This window comes from Pholcus phalangioides, unplaced genomic scaffold (genome assembly GCF_987345545.1).
Source record: "Pholcus phalangioides strain wild (caught in Gottingen) unplaced genomic scaffold, Ppha-v1.0 ptg000011l_1, whole genome shotgun sequence".
NCBI classification, from domain to species: Eukaryota; Metazoa; Arthropoda; class Arachnida; order Araneae; family Pholcidae; genus Pholcus; species Pholcus phalangioides.
The window spans coordinates 25,699,550-25,722,998 of record NW_028301604.1 but is presented as its reverse complement, the minus strand read 5'-3'; the positions used below and the strand labels follow the sequence as shown (position 1 = coordinate 25,722,998).

Here is a 23,449-nt window from a genome sequence, read left to right as displayed (position 1 = left end):
ACGCAGAATTAAAAAGTAGTTATTATTTTTTTCTAAAATTATTAAAAGCAAGTACACACACAATAAACAATAAGCAAATTACACTTACTTGGTGAAGTTATAGAACTAATCAAACCACAGCATTTCATCATGAAAAACGGGAAATAATACTACAATATTTTAATTATTCTCAAATAATGATGTATGATATAATTTTTTAATATGATTTTAGTTTTTAAATTTCAGAACGTCTATGTATACATATTAAATCTACTTTTTTCTTTATAGGCAGCATATTTGATTTGGTTCGACCCACAAATTCGGCTTGTGTTGGAGATAGCGGAGACAAAGGAAGCTGTTTGACAAGTCGGGACTGCGCTGATCGAGGTGGCCACAGTATAGGAGTATGTGCTAACGGACTTGCACAGTGCTGCTATTGTGAGTTAAGCATTTTTTTTTTTGTCTTACCTTGAAAAAATCTATTGAAATTCGAACCTATATTTTTCCTCGTATTTCTTTATATTTATTGGCACTCATCTTTTAATGTGAATGTAAAAGTTATTCAGTCAATTCAGGAAACAGATTTGAAAAGTAACTTTTTGTTTAAAGCTGTAAAATGCTAGGTTTATTAATAGAATAAATACGGTAAATATTATGCACGCAGCACACACACACAACATGAAATCAAAGTGAATAGCTCACTGATGATCAATGGAGGAGTTCAAAAAATTTAACTATAAACACAAAATCTGAGGGAAATCATTAATTTTAATTCTTTTTAATAACACCGTGAACCTGCACTGATTAATTTGAACTTCAGATAACCTAAAACTAAAACCAGATGCAGTTTTCTTTAAAAAATTTTTTTTTACAAATAATAACATATTTCTAATACTATTCAAGTGCTCATAATTTTAACCACTTTTCTTACAAGAGATTGGCAAGAAAATTCGGGTGATCTATGTTTGACGAATCGGCTATAAATATTGCAACCTTGTCATAACCTAAGTAAGAAAAAGGTAGGAAACAAAAAGTATAAAAGTAAGAAAAAGAAATGAAATGAAAACAGTATAATACATAAGTACAAATGTCTTATAATGTATAAGATATATATATATACGGGGTGATTATAAAAAAACTATCCCGACATATGGGCCCCTAACTATCATACCATTCACAGAAACTGAATGAAATTTTGGCATAAGATATTTTGATGTATGCGCTCAAGAATGATATAGAAAACAACAGTGTCACTCTAACAGTTACGGTTACAGCGAGAAAATTTCGAAAATATCAAATGGCAACAACAAGTTTTTTGTATTGGAATGTGATCTCCATTGTGAAAAACCCTAAATAGCGTTCGAACGGCAACTGTAGCATGAAAATCACCGGCGGTAGATAGGCTAAAAGTGAGGACAACCAATAATAAATACCAATAATATCACCAATACAAATCTGACATAGTTCCCATATTCAGGTGTGAAAATATGTGGCAATTAAATGGTGGCAGAACAGAGTGGTGAACCATCGGGGAGGGAAAAGAAAATCGTTCCACCAGGAAATCACTTCGCAAGGATTTATATGAATAAAGGAATCAGAAGATAAGCGTCAGAATCTCATTTGCTTTAAATTCAGTCACAAAATATTGTTGAAATAGCTAAGGTTTTTTATAACGAAAGGGAGAATCAATCACAAGGGAATTTATGAATTGATTTATTAATAAATATATATACACTGAAGAGCCAAAAAAACTGGTACACCTACCTAATATCGTGTAGGGCCCCCGCGAGCACGCAGAAGTGCCGCAACACGACGTGGCATGGACTCGACTAATGTCTGAAGTAGTGCAGGAGGTAATTGACACCATGAATCCTGCAGGGCTGTCCATAAATCCGTAGGAGTAAGAGGGGGTGGAGATCTCTTCTGAACAGCACGTTGCAAGGCATCCCAGATATGTTCAATAATGTTCATGTCTGGGGATTTCGGCGGCCAGCGGAAGTGTGTAAAGTCAGAAGAGTGTTCCTGGAGCCACTTTGTAGCAATTCTGGACGTGTGGGGTATCGCATTGTCCGGCTGAAATTGTCCAAGTCCGTCGGAATGCAGAATGGACATGAATGGGTGCAGGTGATCAGACAGGATGCTTACGTACCTGTCACCTGTCAGAGTCGTATCTAGACGTATCAGGGGTCCCATATCACGCCAACTGCATACGCCCCATACCATCACAGAGCCTCCACCAGCTTGAACAGTCCCCTGTTGACATGTAGGGTCCATGGATTCATGAGGTTGTCTCCATACCCGTACACGTCCATCAGCTCGAAGCAATTGGAACCGAGACTCGTCAGACCAGGCAACGTGTTTCCAGTCCTCAACAGTCCAATGTCGGTGTTGTCGGGCCCAGGCGAGGCGTAAAGCTTTGTGTCGTTCAGCCACACTCCGAAAGCCTATATCGATGATGTTTCGTTGAATGGTTCGTACGCTGACACTTGTTGATGGCCCAGCATTGAAATCTGCAGCAATTTGCGGAAGGGTTGCACGTCTGTCACGTTTAATGATTCTCGTCAGTCGTCGTTGGTCCCGTTCTTGCATGATCTTTTTCCGGCCGCAGCGATGTCGTAGATTTAATTTTTTACCGGATTCCCGATATTCACGGTACACTCGTGAAATGGTCGTACGTGAAAATCCAAATTTCATCGCTACCTCGGAGATGCGATGTCCCATCTCTCGTGCGCCGACTATAACACCACGTTCAAACTCACTTAAATCTCGATAACCTGCCATTGTAGCAGCAGTAACCGATCTAACAACTATGCCAGACACTTGTTGTGTTATATAGGCGTTGCCGACCGCAGCGCCGTACTCTGATTGGTTGCATATCTCTTTATTTGCATACGCATGCCTGTACCAGTTTTTTTTGGCTCTTCAGTTTAGTAGAAGGAAGGTAAAAAGAACTACTTTTTTTCGTAGGTTTGCAATAAAGTTTCGCAGTGATGAGGAGAGAGTGAAGAAAACAGAGAGAACTTTTTGAATTTATTTCACTGGCGTCTGGACGCACTGTTACGTCTTTGATCGTAAAGTGGTCAAGGAAGAATTCTTTTTATGAATACGTACTGTATTTCAGCATTTCATAAACTGTTATTTCATCTTTTACGACTGAATATACAAGCTTAGGATTTTAGATGATAAAATCATCTTTAAATTGAACATATAAACATTATTCTCAACAAAAAATCTAACGGAAACTAAAATATGAAGTTTTTTATAAGTAATTATCAACACACACGCGCGCGCGAACTTTATTATCCAAACTACTCTATTATGTTTAGCCTCTTATGTTTCCTCTCGAACGTAAGATTATTGCGATTGAAATTACAGTGTTGGCAATGGTATTATTACAGCATTTCTAATGCTTCCTTTTATAAAATTTTCAGTTAAATTCACCTGTGGTGGAGTTACGAGCAGAAATGAAACAGTATTCGTCAATCCAAATTATCCCCAGGGGGAAAATGGTACTGACACATGCCAAGTTACTGTTGAGAAGCAACCTAATGTTTGCCAGCTGAGGCTCGATTTTGAGGAATTCAGTTTAGCTCAACCAGACATCTTGGGACTTTGCACAAAGGATTCTTTCATGGTACGCACGACAGTAGGCGAAAGGCTACCAATTTTATGTGGTGAAAATAGAGGACAGCATTGTAAGTATAAATATAATAATGCATGAAAATCTAATTAGTTACTAATCTTTTTTTCCCCTGCTGCTTCTTTTCTCTTCCGAAGCTGTTCATAAATAGCGCTCGTGGTTCGAATGAAGGTGTGAAGAACCCCTGTCTAAAGTACTGATGGTGAGGAAAGAATGGTTCAATGTCTGAAGAATATTTGCAATCGTTTCGATGCGAATGCCATGAAAGTGGTTCCTTCATCATTGGTTACACCTTTATTGCAAATGCCCTGCAACTTGGTGACATTGTCGTGATGTGAAACTTCTTCATTGCCAGTGCCACTGCCACCGAAACATTCTGATCGCACTAAGTTGAACCACTCGCTCACAATCGTCTCTGTTATTGTCGTTATTGAGCATGCACATGGAGTAGGGAGGAAAGGTCCTGTAAGGGTTTAGACAACTGTCTTATACGAAGATAAATTCAGAAAAGAAAATTCAACTACCTCTGCGGTGAATCGAAACACCGCCCCCCTCGCGATCAGGGAGAGTGCACTAAACCACTACGGTAAGACAATGGATATTTTTCTTTTCTTTGACTTGGCTAAGAGTATACATGCGCTGGGCGGGACCTTATAATAGGCAGTCGCACCTAACTTCGCGGATAGCTCGTATATACTGACATTGGCCACCAGATTGTGACGTACATGAAGATGATATAAATCTCTTCTATTGATACAAGGGTTTAGACGACTGGCTTATGCGAAAATGAATTTAGGAAAGGAGCTAAGGACCTGATTTAGACCCGACTGTCTATTGTAAGACTGTATACTAACGCTAAACGAGAACGTACAAACTCGTTTAGCGTTTTCATATTCTAAGGAAAGAATGTATTTGTTGCTTCTGTAGCATAGTGATTTAGCGCACTCGAGTGGAGAACGAGGGAATCGTGGTTTGATTCGCCACGGAGGAAGTACAATTTTGTTTCCTGAATTCTTCTTCGCGTAAGACAGTTTTCTAAACCAGTGGCGCGTAAACTTCTTGAAGCACGACACCTCCCCCCTTGACAAAAAATTTTATAGATGGAAGTGTAGCGAGGTGTATAGTCCTTGATTTTCGTATACAGGGTGATTAAGAAAGAATCATCCGATTTCAAAATGATTCTACACTTGAAATCGACCATTAAAAAAAATTGTTCATAAAACGTAGACACATTTTCCCCCACATATTCACATATTACTTATCATTCTATATTCTGTGATTTTAATTTTTAAGAAATATGCAATTTTGAAATCGGGTGATTCTCTCCAAGTCACCCTGTAAAAGTACTAACTTGATATCGTCCGCCGCATGTCAGAAGCACCAATGTACAGATTTTTTTTTTTTTATCAGCTGTTTGTATATTTTGTTTTGCTATCTAAGTTGTGCCTGAAACGCGAATGTGTATCCCTATTGAAACACATCTTACAAAACATTTTAGGAAAATAACTTCCATAGAGTACATGGGTAGAGTAAACATCATTTCCCTCACGTTCTTTTTTTGCAAGGACATTGCACGTTCGTGATTTTGGCTTGACGGAGCCGATATATTGATTATTGTACAAGTAGAATTTGATAAAATTACATTGTATGTATGATACATGGTATTTAATTAGTTCAGCTGAATAAAGATTCTTTAGTTTTGACATATTTTTAAATAAAAATGAATTTCTTATTTGGAAGTTTTTATTTTGAAGAATCTCTCGGGACACCCCTAGTTCATTGACATGGTTTGCGCACCACTGGTTTAAACCCTGGTATCAATAGCGGAGAGTGAACATCTTCAAAGTAAGTTTGTTCCGAGACAGGGTAGGTATGAAACAGTAACGAGGCGTGACGCACTGTTGTACGCACTGTAGTCATCGCTAGGACTCTTCGAAACCCCAGGCTAACTCATCCACCACCTTTGAGCGAAGTATGACGTCAGTACAAGTGGTATAGCCAATTGCTGTTCCCTATTCTGCTTTTCTACTTTTTCAACGATTAGACGTCACTTTGAACAAAAAACTGATTGGACGAATGTCCGTCCGCCTTTCCAGGTGCCTTAGTCATTGCCACTTTACCACGAGGATTAACGTTTTCTCTATCGCATTATGAAAAGTGGGATGAAAATAAAATTATATAAAAAATTTAAATATAATGATAATGTCTGATAAATAATTATAAAGTAAGTTATATTTGGTGGGTCATTTTAGTTCTGATTAAGGACAAAAAATGCATGTTTTCAAACAATTAGTTAATGTATAGAGTAAGATGTCACTTTCCACTTGTTTATACAGTACAAGATATACAGGAAACTGAATGTTATGTAGAGATGATGATTTCTGGAAATAAATCACTTGCCTCTACAGGAAATCAAACTACCGTCTACTCGCAGTTCGGACGAGTGCACTACCAATACGCTATAGAAGCAGTTTGTTTCTATGGATAAGCTAGTGGGGTTTCTCCCCGTTGTAGCTCTAGATTCACTAGATTTTCTCTTATAGAAGAAGTGTAGAGAGCCTTTATATATTAGTATTTTTTATTATTATAACAGTTTTTTGACAGATTCACATAGAACAAATCATATCATGCTATTTACTCATATCATTTACTGTCATATACAGTGAATGAAACTAATCACACACGCACGTTTTTGATTTTGTTAAGTAGTAAAAAAAACGAATGAAAAATAAGCGAAATTCGAACATTTGTTTTATACAAATACAAATACAAATACAACGCCACAACAGGCAAAATGCCCAACGAGGTGGCTGATAAAAAGATGCCCATAAAAATATGGATGTCATATGTTTCAAAAATACAGCAACCCAATTAAAAATGCAATTAACATAACTATAAACACATAATAACATACATAACATACATAATAACTATAATTAAAAATGATTATTACAATTGACTGGACGCATCGCCGCTGATATGCAGCTCACCTATGTCATTAACCAGGAGGTTTAAATACTTCCCACTGCATGAGCCATATTTGATATTTTAATGATGCTCACGGGTCACCAAGTTTTACAAAATATATTATCAAAGATCTCGGTGGGCAGTGCGTTGAAGACCCCTTGACATAAATAATAATAAACGGGATTGCTTGGTTCCGTTGTATGGCGTCACTACAGCAATGTTGCAATTATTGACAAACCAATCGTGGCAGATGCACTGTAATTTCATTTTAAGAAAAATTATTTCCATTGAAATGCATATAACAATCTTTGGTGAAATAATAACATTGTATACGAGGTGATATATAAAAAAAATATTTCACGAATTGATGACACGATCCAATTGAAATTACTTGAGCTACCGAGATATTGTTCAAGCATCAAGCATGTTTAATTGCCTAAATCTTTCAATTTAATAAAATCATACTCTATTTTGATTATACGATTAATATTTTTCTTTCAGTGTACATTGACATGGGACGAGGATCTGGAAATCCCGTAGTTCTCAGTGTTGTAAGCAATGGAGACCGAATGACCAGGAAATGGAAGATTAAAATTTCAATGGTTGAGTGCAATAGTATGGATATGGGTGAGAAAATTTTTGAATAATATTTCTTTATGAAAGCACATAGCTCAGTTATAGTGAAGCTATGTTCTGTGTAGTACACAAAAGTGTTGTGAAGGAAACTACTTTACAGGGTGAAACAACTAACTTAATTTTGTATGAAGAGCTGGTATTTTTTCGGCCTGAAATATATATACACTGCTGGCCACCGTAAATGCAACACCCTGAAGGAAGCATGCAAATAATATGAAATTTACAACATGCATTAGCGGAGGTGAGATATGCAAATGATTAGAATTTCAGCGCAGACGCACATCACGCGCGCCTGTGGCGCCACTTCAAAGCGCTATTTAAGGCTTGGAGATTTCGACGATTTGAAGTACGGCAATTGTGTTTTTCTTGTGGTTTTTTCAAAAAAACGATCAATTATGCCTCGTAGAAAACAGCGATCATCTTTTGATCAAGTATCCGAGTTCGACAGAGGAAGGATAGTGGCCTACCGAGATTGTGGATTATCTTTCAGGGAAATCGGTAGTCGTGTTGGACGAAACCAAACAACTGTAATGCGGATATGTGATCGTTGGATGCAGGAGGGTACGACGGACCGACGTGTTCGATCGCATCCACCTCGGTGCACCACTTCACGTGATGACAGGCGTATTGTGCGTATGGCAGTGACGGATCGCTCAGCCACATCACGAACCATAGCACAGCACATTCAGTCTGTACCGCATCATCCAGTGTCTGCGCGTACCATTCGACGCCGTTTACAGCAGAGTGGTCTGTCCGCAAGACGTCCATTGCTTCGTCTACCCTTGACGCAGAACCACAGACGTCTCCGCCGCCAATGGTGCGATGAAAGAAGGATGTGGACGGCACAATGGAATGAAATTGTCTTTACTGACGAGTCACGCTTCTGTCTGCAACACCACGATGGTCGGATTCGAGTCTGGAGACACCGTGGAGAGAGGATGCTGAACAGCTGCGTTATGCACCGCCACACTGGTCCTGCACCGGGTATTATGGTATGGGGCGGTATTGGATATCACTCTCGCACTCCTCTAGTACACATTGCCGGTACTTTAAAAAGCCAGCGCTACATCTCCGAGGTGTTGGAGCCAGTTGTCCTTCCTTACCTTCAGGGCTTGCCCACAGCCATATTTCAACAGGATAATGCGCGACCACACGTGGCACGCATTGTCCAAAGGTTCTTCGTCAATCGCCAGATTGAATTGCTTCCCTGGCCAGCTCGCTCTCCGGATCTTTCGCCGATAGAAAACATGTGGTCCATGGTTGCTCAACGATTGACCCAGATTACATCCCCAGCTGCCACACCAGATAAACTTTGGCAACGCGTGGAAGCTGCTTGGTCTGCTGTACCCCAAGAACACATCCAAAGTCTCTTTGAATCAATGCCGAGGCGTGTGGCAGCGGTGATCTCCAACAATGGCGGCTACTCTGGCTACTGATTTTGGCAGGAACCACACTTCACAGAAGTGTATAAATTTAATCATTTGATGCTTGGTCAACATGTTATCTACAAAATAAATATTGTTGCGATATCTCTTGTCTTTCTTGGTGTTGCAATTTGGGTGGCCAGCAGTGTATATACTGAGAAATTGAATTTTCAGGAGATGTTATGCCGAAACTGATACTTGGAAAGAAAAGTGATTTGTCTCCTCCGGGGAATCGAACCTGGGTCACCTTGCATACCGGGCAAGTGCGCCAATCAATACAGCAGAACACACTTTACAATTCCTCACAACACGCATTAGTAGCGTGAAACGCTGAGTGGAGTTATAGCAGCCTCCCTTAACTACAGCAATTTTCGCACCAGTTGGGTGTTAACGCCAACTGGGGCGAACTCAATTTTGTTCATCAGCTACTCAATTTTTTGCTCGAATAAATACTCATAAATGCATTTCACGTTGTATCAACAACGCCAGAACAGAAGAGATGTCAACAACAGTATGAATTTGATGGTGCCTGAAAAATTACTTGCTTCACTGAGACAGCGGCGGGCCATGTTCTGTTTAGGAGGAGGAGGAGGTGGTGCCTGATGATGATGCTACCTCTCGATATAACAATAACCTCTCTACAACGATATTTATTCCTGGTCCGCAGATTATTGTTATATCGACGTTTCACTGCACTGATTTAGCTCAGTAAGCCTACTCTTGAATCCACACCATACTGCATAGACATGATCCAAGGCCGTAGAAAGAAATTCATTTCGGGGCAAGACCAAACTGATAGAACAATAGATTCAACCATGTAATTCCATAGAAATCAGTCATTGCCCAACATTTCTAGAGGGTACGAACCCCTTCCACCTTCTCGCTATGACCTTGCCATGATTATACTATTCTATGTGTTCATAACGTAATGTGGGATACAATTATTCAAGTTATTAGGCATATAAAAATAGCATGCATAACCATGACATTGAAAGGATCTTCCGTTTCAGCTCCACCAGGATGCTTACAGTACTATCGAAGTCCAAGCGAAACGGTAAGAAGTTTCAACTTCGGCACACCTATTGAAGGAAGAGTTCGATATTTGAGCAATCTGCGCTACACAGTATGTCTGAGAGTGGAAGAAAACTTCTGTTCTATTAAATGGGAAACTGAAAAACCAGACTCATTTAGTTGGGGACTTCCAGAAAATGCTGGTGCTAGTGGTAGCACGTGTAATGATGATGATTTCGTTACTATTGATCAAGGATCTCTTGATGGTTATGGAGCTGGAGAAGACCGTTTCTGTGGAACTAGCCTCTTAGACAGGAATACTGTTATTTGTAAGTCAGAAAGTTTTCCCGTTATCATTATTGAAAATAAATTTGAAGTTGAATTTCCTATTATAATATATGATAAATGTCCTATTTAAAAATTTTGAAAATATTTCTGAACGTTTCTCACTTTTTTTTTTTTAAAACTACTTCGAAATATTGTACTTGGATAATGTGTGATAAACATAAACACTTTAAAAAAAACGAAGCACGCATAAAAAGTAATCCGATCATCTTCAAATTTTGCATGCACATTTTTATACCTAGTATGCCAATGATTGAATTTTCACTCCCAACGAATGTTAACTTCAGTCATTCTACTTCGGTTTCTACTGCGCAATTAAAATCGCATATAACAGGCCACTATTGCGGACGGTTTATCTTTTTTAATTTTTTTGCATAGCATTTTCTTGGAGACACAACAGTAATGCTGTTACGACATTGTTGAGGACGTTATCGGACGCCTTCGAACGTGGTCGCATAGTTGGGATGCAGGAAGCTGGTTGGTAGTACCGCTGGTTGGTTAGACCGCCACTTACACCATACTGACCCTGCTATACATAGAAGCTGGCAACATAGGTTGATGCAAGGCACATGAAAACAAGGAAAGATCGGATGGATTTTGCAACAGGCACAAACTGTCTCATTGGCATCTGTGACCGCTATTTAATGTGCTACAGCCTCTTTTATAGCCGCTGTGGTGATCGAGTGGTCATAGTGACGGACTCGCATCGCGAGGATCCGGGTTCGAACCCAACCGTCGCCACAGTGGTGGTCGGCTGAAGTTGGTTTCCTGTAGTTCCCAACTTCGAGGCGCAAATGCGAGCCGATCTCCCCATTAAAGTCTCGCCACAGAGAACACCTACAACGATAAATTATTCAATCATTGCACTTCACTCATAGTTAGAAAAGCTGATGGCAGTACACATAACAAGCATTACACAGAAACAAATTTCACGTCAGGTTTCACTACACGTACACGCACGTTCCAACATGTACCAATTCGTTAGAGGTTCCGCAAAGGATTATGTACGAGGTGCATGGGTGGTTTCGTAGCCTATTGTATACCACCAGCTTACGGCGCGTGGCAGAGTCGTTTGGAGTGGTGCTGTAGCCGATCATCGTGGCTGCCAACAGACTGGCATTTCATAGTGTTCAGTGATGAATACCGCTACAACCTGTCTTGGAGCAAATGACCATTGAATTCGTATGTGTAGTTGTCGGATCCAGTGGTCCCAATCAGTCATTACCCCTGGTGTGTGGGGTATTATTTCTTACGAAAACAGGCCACAGCCAGTCATCCTGCATACAACTTTAACCATACAAATACAAGGGCCACAACAATTGCCCAACGAGGTGGCAGAAAAAATTTACCCAAAAAAAAATATGGATGTCAAATACAACCAAAAGATGCCCAATAATAAAAGCATATTTCAACGATATGTTGACAACATCCTCTGGCCATTTGCGTTACCCTTCATAGCACGTCATCCTGAAGCATCATGGACTCCAACAGGATAATGCCTTTCTTCATACAGCTTTCCACAACCCCCGTGCTGATGATACTCCTCTTTTACCAGTATAACCAACAGACCTTCCACCAATAGAACATATATGGGGCATGAAAGGTCATCAGATTACGGCCACAAAAATCAAAATCCAACCCAATCAGATTAGGACACCCCCAAATGTGGCAGATCTGGAGCAACAATTGAGAAATGCGAGAATATGATGTCCCTCTCCACTATCCATACGAATTCTATTCTACTGCCCTGCAGTAGAATTTTTTCTCTCTCTTTCCTAAATATATCTTCGCATCAGCCAATTGTTAAAAACCTTCGTAATTGAGGATGCCTGACAGAATGTATCGCAGGATGAGATTAGGAACCTTCACCACTCCTTACATCAGGGATAGACAAATTTCAGGCACCAGGTCGTCATAGCGACTAAAAAATTGCCACCTAAAACTTTCTTTGTGTTGTTACTAAATTGCAGGCTGAGTTTGGAAATTTATAGCAGAATATCTGGCAACATGACAGAGTGTCACTATGCCCCGAAAAAGTCAAAATAAGGATAATTTAGGACTTTTTTCTCTCCTCCGGGTAAAAATTTTTTAGCGCCTAGATTTTTTGCGATTTGTCCAGCCTTGCATTTCACATACAAGCATGCATCGCCACCATGGAGGTTTCACAAATTACTGATTTGAACATTCAATGTGCAATTGCTAGCCATTGATGAATCCTATGGCCTTGAAATTACAATCATTTCAATATCTATGAGTGCTTTAAGCATATTTAATTTCAATTAAGAACAGTAAATTTCTTTTCATTGAGTGCTTCGTTTTTTTTTTTTTTTTTTTTTTTTTTTTTTTTGTAAAAGAGTGTATAAATCATATAATTTAACTATGATTAATATAAAACGAAAAAACATGAAGAAAATAATCTGCAGATAGAGTATTATAATTTTACGGTCATTAGATATATGCAGGAATGCATGTTTTATCCATGCTCACATGTTATTCGCCGAGCGTCATTCATGCTTGCAACGTGAGAATATGCAAATGTTGGGCAATGCCGTAGATATACAGTGCCCTGTAAGTGCTGGTACGACCTTTATCTCATCAACCGTCCGTCGTAGAGGTATGATTCCTGTTTAAAAAATGCTCAACAGTCGTTCAAAAATTACCAGTTTTATCTGCCCTGTACCAGTTTTGGGAATGGAAATACAGTGTGTAACAAAATAAAAAATCTAAATTTTTATGCGGTCCCCTTGTGCTCTAACTTCCAATTAGAAAGTTGTTGCCGTCTCACCTGATACCAACAAAAAAATTCCATGTTTCTAAGTGCGATATCCACTTACAGGACACTCTGTATACAAAGAATGAGTGCAGTTAGTAGACGAATAAACCTGATATAGTATCTTAAGCGGCTTGACCATTTGACTCAGTTTTTCACACATTTGTGTGACAGACACAATGACCACTTTAGAAAAAGATGTAGTTATGGTTGGAAGACAGTGCATCTGGACGTTTACCGAGGGAACAAATATTTAATTCGGTTAGGATGATTCAACTATGTTTTTTACACAACAGAAACATTGAGCGTTTTGTTTGTTGCGATTTTCATTATTTCATTTGCCTATTATACAAGTGTACTATTTCTCCGTTAATTCTGACTAGGCTTCCCGATAGCGTAATTCCATACCGTACATAGGATTTTTAACATGGGATGCGCCTCATTGGCTAAGATCACTATTACGTCACTAAATCGTCACACCCGATCGTGACTTCGGAACTCGATGTAATGCGCATGCGCGACATATTTATTGGCGCGCGTTTTTCCGGCGACTGTTGGTTGGCGCCAATATACTTCCTGGCAACGTTTAATAATACATATACCTAATTTTAGCGCCAATCGGCGTGTGTCAGTCGGTGTAATGGTTAGAGTACAGGGTTAATGTATCGAAGGTAGTGGAAATACAATGTAAACCCACTCGAATTCTTTTTTTAATAGTGTTACCCGCGGTCTGTTTTTGGAATATCTTGTTTCAACTTACAAGTTTTGCCATATTTCCGGTTGTGGTGACAACATAGTTGATAGTTTCAGTCCGGGGGCAGGGGCCCCCTGTAACGGCCGGAGGAGCGAAGCGACGTCCGAGCCGTTTGCGGGCCGCAGGCCCGAGCCGAACGAAGTTCGGCTTACATTTATTAATAAAGTAGTCGGAAGCATGTTTTTTTGAGTTGTGATATTATACTGTATATCATTATTATGATAATCATATTATGTTGCTATAAAATTTTATATCTTTGCAATATTTCGTGATCTTTAATGAATCCTGGTGTTTGGCGATAAGTTGCCAAACGTAACAGCCATAGCTCCGAATCGGTAATGTTCGGCTCTTCGGCTAGTACGTCACGAGAAAGTTTCGGAGGTAGAATTTCCCTCGATCTTAAATGACGTCATTGTGATCTTCGCCAATGAGCGTATCCTAGGTTAAAACCTGTGTACATAATGGAATTGTGCTTCCCGATATATCTATACAAACTGCAGTTATGTTTAACTTTTGGTCATAGGTGTATTCATGAATTTCCGTGTGTATAGATATATATATAGTCGACGCACTTATTATAATCATGGATAATATTATGATTCGGGTATTTTTATTACTTTTGCAAAGAACGGACAGATCAATATCATAAAATGGGAAAAATCGTTTATAGTTATCAGGACTTCAGATGTTATCTTTTCTTTCCGTCGAGTAATTTTAGCACATTCTGAAGCTAAGGTTCAAACAAACTTATTTCCCCCCCCCCCCACACATCCCGTAAATTATCGTTATCATGCTGCAAGACTATGTCGGAAGCTAGAAGTTGTTCTCCTTCACTCCCTTGTTGACAAACATTTCCGTACTTAATGTCCTATAGCGAAAGCAAATGTGTGACAAAAAAGTCTTTCCTGTTTAGTTCTTGATTAGTTTCCTTCAGTTGACCAGATTCAATTTTCATTTTCCGAGAGAGAGAGAGAGAGAGAGGGACTCTCTCAATAGAATGTATGGAACGTACCGTACATTATAAACAGTATCGTGATTCGTAATACACACAGACGACAGTTTCATTCTAACGCCTCACAATGTCTGAATAAAAAAATGCAGCACTTTAGCTTATAAACGCAAAAAGAAGTCCTGTTTTAAAATTAAAAAAAAATGGAACGATTGAACATTTTGTAACTAATTAGGTGGAAAGAAAAACATTTGTGTGTGTGTCCCGTTTTACCAATACTCGTTTACCATACATCCCATTCAATCAAACGGGATGCATGGTCACCGTACTTGCAAACGGGACTTTTGCGAATGTAGTTATCATTCGGTTATTATTATCATAAACCTTGAGTCCAGACATGATCGCATTAAGCGGTGTGGACTGTATATTTTTTTTACCCTCAGTTAATCAAGTTAAAATAAAAGTGTATGGTATTATGTTGTACTGCTAACAGTTTTTCATGGCTTTAATGATTTGACTATTTAATGATGAATATAGCTCGAAGCAAACCATTCTTGTTGAAAGTTAGAAGCAACAGCAACGCTAGAGAGAACGCCAACGCTTCTCAGCATGGATTCTCGTTACGCTACATCCAACTGCCATGTATGATTTGAGACTTATGAGTAAGTGCAGCATTATACTGTACTGTATATATATATATTTAAAAAATTAATTCATTATATCAGCGGTTCTTAACCGGTGCTCCGTATGAACTTCCCAGGGGCTCCGCGGCCACTCGAGGATAATAAATTAAATCAGTAAATTTGATAAACAAACAAAAAAAGAGGCCTAAAGAGGGTACTGCCATATAAATAATATACTAAAAAGGGTTCCTCTAGTTGAACAGGGCTCCGCCATACAAATTATGCACTGAAAAGGGCGAGTCAGAAAAGGTTGAGAACCGCTGCATTATATTATTCATTATAAAACTTTAATAGAGTTGACGAATTCCAAAAGTTCACATATACTGTATAACCATACGAGAAGTACGGCAATTTTTTTATTGGAACAGATTGATGTCTATTTGCATAAGAATATTCATGTATATAATAATTCATATTTATTCAAATGTTCTAATTCTATAAAACAGAAGGGCAAAATTATTTTGACATTTTGAGGGGGGCATTCAGTTCACTTCACAAAAATTTTTACCAATGAGAATCCCTAAAAAGATAGAAATGCAAATTACAACTATACTGTAAAAAAACAAACTAGTACAGTGTATTTCTAATTTCAACATTTCACGAACTGTGCTTGCAAGTTTCCGTGATGCTCTAATATTTTTAAGAGAAAAAAGCGTGCACAGTTTCATTTCCAAATCTTGAAATGAATTTTTTATAGATTTTCAGCACATTTCTGTTGATATTACGCATTTACAATTTTAAACATCTCTGATGAATATTGAAGTTTATTAAAATGAAAAGCCAAATATTCAGCACGTGGAATAAATTGCAAACGATGTGATATTTACAATTGTAACGGTGGATTAATATATTTACAAATGCCCACCGTGGGAGACACGAAGGCTATGTATTCACATTCACACATAGGACGGCAGTCACAAACAAACTTTGGTGAAACGTGCACGCAATTGACACAGATACGCAGTGTAGAAAAAATATTGTCAGCTCGAATGTCGAATCCTGGTACGTGTTTTTCATTTCTGCGTGGCCACGTTAAGGTGCGTCTACATCCGCTTGCTATGCTTTGTCCTAGAGAGGTTTGCTGAAATTTTTCATCAATGTGTACGGATGTCGCGAAATATTTCATTGCGAGCCTAGCAACTCGCACTAGATGAACGTCAAATTTGGGAGGACCCATGTCGGTACATCAAAGAGACTTGAGTTGTGCCTTTTGAATTTTGTATAGCGAAAGCTGGGGAGATCACAACCGGGTTGCGCTTGAAGGGGAAAAATAAGGAAAAAAGGAAAATTTTCAGCAGTATTTATTTATTAATTATCCCAGGGTCAAAGCGAGTGAGCATATGTAGACGACTAGATGTACCTTTAGGATAGGCATGTATGCTCTTGTAGATGATATAATGACGAATGTTTTTGTTGTGTTAGACTAGAAGGCCTCTACACTGTTTGCCATAAACATTATTCAGACTACCTAGCAAGTTTGCCACAATTTGAAACACAGCATCCTATTTCGTTTCTTCTTATTTTGGCATAGAATCTTCCTGATTCGCTCACAAATACCGCACAGTGATTGGATGTGGGGCATAGAAATCGCCAATTCTAAGCCTGATAATTTCTTTTCCTCACAGCGATGATACCGGCACGAGCAGGGAATTTTTTCCCCTTGAATATTCTGAGGGAAAATGGACTACATACTGACGCCACAAGCAGACTGCGGAGGTCTATCTGTAGGAGGTGCTAGTTAGACACGATTCCATTCCACTATTCGTTACAGGTTCCTCAGGGAATGTTAACAAAGTGCCCGTGTGATCACAGGGTGATACCTCAGCTAACAAATGTAATTAATTTCGGAATCGTGTTCGTAAGCCGAAATCTTCGTTAGCTGAAACGCGATTTCATGTAGGTTTTTATGGTAAATTGTTTGATTCGTTCCAGGCACTGACGAAAATTTAAAGATAAGTTTTTAAAACACTAAAGAGCTCTATAAAAAATACAAAAACTGATCGAACGCTAAAATAAGCAGCTTCAAAATGAGATAAATGAGAATTTATAGGAAGACGAGATACTGAAAATCTCTTTATTTTACACTGTGTGTACAACCAACAACCAGTCTGCTAAAAACTGTTGTTGACACAACCCAGTCGAGTTCGTAGGTGCCCCCATCCATTTGTGATTTGGTCACGCTCATTTCTCTGTCTGATACAATAAAACCTGTCAGTTTGGACACCGCCGTATGCTGTACTCCTCCCTATATTGGACGGTTTTGAATGGAACCGACCATTATCGGTTCCATTAATCCTACAACATAATACAGTAGCTTAATATCTCAGACAACTCTCCAACTTGGGCATATTTTAATGGGACCATAGAAGTCTAACTTGGACAGGTTTTATTATACATGCAGATAGAAATATTAAGCTCCTAGACTCTCCAGACTGCTCAGTTTCGTGCTAAGAGTCTTGCGCTGAAAAATCACGTGCTCTGAAAACATGAACTCTTTTTTTAAAGCATTTTTTATTAGTTGAATCTTTCATATCTTTTTACTACTACTAAACCACACATGTACCTCGTCCGCAATCCTCTAGGGAACTTCTAACGAATTGGTAAATGTTGGAATGTACAGGGTGATTATAAAAAAACTATCCCGACATATGGGCCCCTAACTACAGTACCATTCACAGAAACTGAATGAAATTTTGGCATAAGGTATTTTGATGTATGCGCTCAAGAATGATATGGAAAACAACAGTGTCACTCTAACAGTTACGGTTACAGTGAGAAAATTTCGAAAATATCAAATGGCAACACCAAGTTTTTTGTATTGGAATGTGATCTCCATTGCGAAAAACCCTAAATAGCGTTCGAACGGCAACTGTAGCATGAAAATCACCGGCGGTAGATAGGCTAAAAGTGAGGACAACCAATAAAGACAGAGAAGCAGCATAAAATAATGCATTTTATTGTGTTTCACAAATTTTCCACATGACCTTGTGGAGGACTAATCAAGCTGGGATCTCAGCCGAAGAAACGGTGTGACGAATGAAACGAACATTAATTAGTCCTTTTTACTTTTTCCTTGCCTAGCTCCGGGGATTTTCGTGCTACAGGTGCCATTCCAACGCTATTTAGTGTTTTTCAGTATGGAGATCGCATTCCAATACAAAAAACTTGGTGTTGCCATTTGATATTTTCGAAATTTTCTCACTGTAACCGTAACTGTTAGAGTGACACTGTTGTTTTCCATATCATTCGTGAGCGCATACCTCAAAATACCTTATGCCAAAATTTCATTCAGTTTCTGTGAATGGTATGATAGTTAGGAGCCCATATGTCGGGATAGTTTTTTTATAATCACCCCGTACTTGTACGTGTAGTGAACCTGACGTGAAGTTTGTTTCTGCGTAATGCTTGTTATGTGTAGTACCAATAAGCGTATCGGTTACATTCGAGCAAATGCAACCGATGAACTCATTGGTTTCATTTGTCAAGTTTTTCAAAAGAACGTTTCTAAAACCTTTATATAAGATTTCGGGGGACCCTCCCCCCCCCGGTCCACCCCTCGCATCAACAAACTATTTTAATAAATATTGAATAAGGAGGCTAACCTTTCTGCAATATTTTAAGAGTATTGCCACCCAGGTTCGAATGGGACTGAAAAGGAAAGAGTTAAATGACAAAAAAAAAGACTCAAACATATTGAATGGCCGTCAAACAGATTGAAATTTGAAATAAGGTATTTAATTTGGTTCCACCTTAACCGAGTTGCTATTGAAAACTAAATTACATCTTTTTAACTTCAAAAAAAAAAAAATTTACATGAATCACATTGTTAATAAATTTTTTTTTGTTTATAATTATTATGAGAGCTCAATATTATACGGGCAGGTGCACCTGACTAAAAAACCGCAATTAAGTTACGATTGACTGCGGGGGGGGGGGCCCAACCCAGTGTTTCCCAACCTTTTGGAGTTCGCGGCACCCTCGAGAATAACATTAGAAACTTGGGGCGCCCTTCCTTGAATACACACAAAGTACAGTTTACTACAACAAATATCGCCGAGTAAAAATATATCAATAAAGTTTTGTTCGATTAATCGTTTAACATGAAACTTGTGATTGATGCTCAGATACTTGAAATCAAGCCTTACAGATGGCAACAAAACACGTAAATTGGCAGCACTACACATGACAAGCATTACACAGAAACAAAGTTCAAGTTAGATTCACAACAAATACACGCACATTCCGGCATGTACCAATTCGTTAGAAATTCCGTAGAGGAATTTGTGCGAGCTGCATGTACGCTTGAGTAGTAGTAGTAGTCTATTTCTTGCTTTGTAGTTTATTGTCGCCATAACAAATAAATCTTGCTGGCACAGATATGATGTTACTTTCTCCATTAGATTAGGATACTCCTCTCTCAGTCCAAACCAAAAAGCAGCCACCAACGCCTCACTCTTGGTGAACGTACCATTGAGTGTGGAATAGGAGCAAAGATCAATAAATTAAATCTCGTTCGTAAGCAGTGAAATTTATTTCCTCCGCTTTGTCTGCGAAATCAAATGCTGAGACAACCCAGTTGAGATTCTCAGTGGAAAGAGATGGAAAGTACCTATTGCATCTCTTGATAAATGTTGAAAAATGAGGTCTTTCAGATTATCCGAAGGTGATATCACTCTCCGCAATTACTATGAAAGTTTTGACAGCTGGATGATGCGAAGATAAATCCAAGAAAGAAAACTCAACTGGCCTCGCTGGGAATCGAACTCAAGTCCTTTCACTTGCCGGGTGAACGCCCTAGACCAATAAACTATAAAGCCAACGAATCCTCTCTTCTTAGAGCTTGTGTGCGCTGACCCAACACCTTCTTCTATAGCAAAAAGCCTCTGCGCGAAGCTCGTGACGTCACTGAAGAAGTCCATTTCACCTGTAGCCATTAGATATAGCAGGCCGACACATGCGATATCTTTACCTTTCTTTGCAGTGTATCCAATGATTATAGGTGAAATGTACTTCTTCAGTGACGTCACGAGCTTCGCGCGAATCTCCGGTTATGTCGTCGCTTTAGTTCGGTCTAAGACGCCTTCATATACTAATTATGTATTAAGGAGTTCTAGTTCGGTCTCGTCTGGCTTCCATAGATAACAATGTTATTAAACCCTCGGTTACTCGTCACTAATTTCGGTTAACTCGTCACTATGGAAAAGTTTGAGAGAGAGGAATGGATAATTTCTATGGTTTCCTCTTTGAAGAGAAAACTTGGTACAACACTATTTATATGTTCGAAAGTGACCATAAAATCCTTATATACCAAAACGGAACAGCTCAAACAAAGATAGTGGCGCCGAGGAAGTTCATTTTTCAACTAAAAAGACATAAGTTCTTGAAACGTTTAGGGGACTGTTCGAGCTAGACATAATGGGCCCCCATTAATATAGAGCTTCAATTTAAACAAAATATCTTTGTTGATAAACCAGACATTTTTTTTCAGTTGAGAAGGCTCTTTAATGCCCTGCCCAGAGACCCCTCAAGTTAAAATTTGGCCATGTTCGAAATTAATTCATATTTGTACCATGAACTACTTATAAAAAATTAAATCACTGAAATTAAATGTGTCATGCACATATAAAACTAATGTGCATTGAACTGTGTTGTCTGTGTTCTGTCTAGTCGTCACTCCACTTAAACCGTCATAATTTCTGGATAACTTGAGTGACGACTTATCGAGGTTTTACTGTATTTTGTTTTTTTTATCTCCATAATATCTCGCGGCACCCCTTAGGCGATATCGCGGCACCCTAGGGTGCTGGGGCACACCGGTTGGGAAACACTACTCCAACCAAAAGGAACATAAAAAAAATTTGAACTTATCTAGGTACTGCCACACTTATCTCCTGACTCCGCTAGCGCGCACAACATCGCTGGAACATCACGATGGAGGAAACTGTTGGTTGGACGATCATCGCTGACAGACTTTCGCTGGCGTAAGCGGTCATCATCACTGGAAGCCTTTCGAGGGCGTATGAGGTTGACCGGTGATCAGCACTACTACTACTAAACCAGACATGCACCTCGTCCATATTCCTTAGCGGAACCTCTAACGAATTGGTACATGTTGGAATGTGCGTGTAGTGAAACCTTGCGTGAAGTTTGTTTCTGTGTAGTGCTGCCAGCTGCCAACAGTTTTTCTAACTATGAGTGAAGTGTAATGATGAAATGATTTATCGTTGTAGGCCTGTTGCTCTCTGTGGCGAGACTTTTTAATGGGGAGATCGGCTCGCATCTGCTCCTCAAAGTTGGGATCCACAGGAAACCAACTTCAGCCGACCACCACTGTGTTCGAACCCGGATCCTCGCGATGCGAGTCCGTCGCTAGAACCACTCGACCACCATAGCGGCGGCGGTGGTCAGCACTGGAAGCCTTTCGATGACGTATGCGGTTGTTCGTTCAGTGGTGTATGCGGTTGATCGGTCATCATTACTGTGAGCCTTTCGATGGCGTATGAGGTTGTGACTTTTAAGTCTAGTTCATTGGAGAAATGTCTAGTTAGTTTTTTTTTTGTTTGTTTTTTTTTTCTTTCGCTGCCGTATTATATTGAAGGAGTGATCACCACAGTAATTTTATGACGGACCACCATGAATTGCTCGAGTCCCTCCCGGAACAGCAACCAGAAATCTGTTGCGTCCGTTGATGATGGTGACTCATACTTTTCCCGCTCGACGAATTTCATGATTCTACACGTCGAAAAATCTGCACATACCGGGTGCTCTATGGCATGTTACCATTCATTATCATATACTTTTTCTATTTCGTCAATACATTTCGATTTTTTAATTTCAGCTAATATTATTGATATTTTAACACTCTTCAACAAAAATATTATTATTATTTTATAATTAGCACACATTATATTATTCTTCAAACATATCCGTATCAATTTTAAGAAATTTTCATATATAAAAATACAACGCCACAACAGGCAAAAAGCCCAACGAGGTGGCTGAGAATATCTACTCTATAATATAAAATCACAAACTCGAAAAGGGCCTGTTGCTAAGCAACCGAGTGACGGAAGTGGGTGAAGTTTTTGAGTGAAGGAAATCTGTTACGTTTTTGTGTTACGGAAGTCGGTTACGATTTTGGGTCAAGTATTCATTTAACTCTAGCACATATTGGGACCCATTTGACCCATCGGGACCATGTTATGTGCATGTACCGAGAGGCACCCATATCCTACAGCAGGGCCCTTAGGCTGGAATTTAGATGGCGAGCCCCCAAACCAGCTTTTCAGGGCCCCTCTGTAGTTAATTTATAGTGTGAAAAATCAAAAAGTGATAAGAATCGTTCTGGTCCTGTCAGCCCTGCCCTTGAGGGGGGGGGGGTCATGCCGAGAGGTATGTATATGTATAATATACATATGACAACAGTGCTCCCAACACACAGGGTCGGGGTACCCGGGGGGATTGTACGTATACCTTCATGGGAAAGTTAAAAGTTATCATTTCCAGGGGCCCTTGATGGATCTCATTGTTTTCTTGCTGCTTTAACGTTGAAAAATTTGCGATAGCGGAAGCACAAGATATATCCAGTCTGGGGGCTCCAAAAAATTTGCGAATTCGGTCACGGGTAGTTGCGTGGATGGTCCTGGATTTTATTCGTTGGTAAAACGAATACAAATGAAAATTTTTCATGGCATTCGCACCGGGGGATAACCGACAAGCTTCCAAGTCGGGGCCCCATGTTTACAGGTTTCATTTTGGGGGCCCTGGATGAATCTCATTCTTTTCTGTTGTAGAATTTGCAACAGCGGAAGCCCGAGATAAAGCCAGTCTGGGACCCCACTAAAAGTATGAGAATTGGTGTCCCGGGTAATTGGTTGAGGCCCTCGATTTTATTCGTTGGTAAAACGAATACAAATGAAAATGTTTCATGGCCCTCGCAGCGGGATATGACTGACAAGCTTCCAAGTCGGAGGCCCCATGTTTACAGGTTTCATTTTGGGGGCCCTGGATGAATCTCATTATTTCCTGTTGTAGAATTTGCAACAGCGGATGCCCGAGATAAAGACAGTCTGGGGCCTACTAACAGTATGCGAATTGGTGTCCCGGGTAATTGGTAGGGGGCCCTGGATTTTATTCGTTGGTAAAACGAATACAAATGAAAATTTTTCATGGCATTCTCACCGGGGGATAACCGACAAGCTTCCAAGTCGGGGCCCCATGTGTACAGGTTTCATTTTGGGGGCCCTGGATGAATCTCATTCTTTTCTGTTGTAGAATTTGCAACAGCGGAT

The 23,449-nt window shown here is 39.4% G+C and overlaps 1 protein-coding gene across 2 annotated transcripts in view; it reads left to right on the top strand.

The window, feature by feature from the left end:
- Nucleotides 1-23,449, top strand: part of LOC149080272 (uncharacterized) — a 40,391-nt gene that overhangs the window by 15,630 nt on the left and 1,312 nt on the right. For both annotated transcript variants that reach the window (XM_089239398.1, XM_089239399.1), the window contains exons 3-7: nucleotides 268-417; nucleotides 3,411-3,674; nucleotides 7,088-7,213; nucleotides 9,657-9,986; nucleotides 15,013-15,137. In XM_089239398.1, the coding sequence (XP_089095524.1) occupies nucleotides 268-417; nucleotides 3,411-3,674; nucleotides 7,088-7,213; nucleotides 9,657-9,986; nucleotides 15,013-15,128 (986 nt within the window). In that variant the 3' untranslated portion in view covers nucleotides 15,129-15,137. The remainder of the gene's footprint in view (nucleotides 1-267; nucleotides 418-3,410; nucleotides 3,675-7,087; nucleotides 7,214-9,656; nucleotides 9,987-15,012; nucleotides 15,138-23,449) is intronic.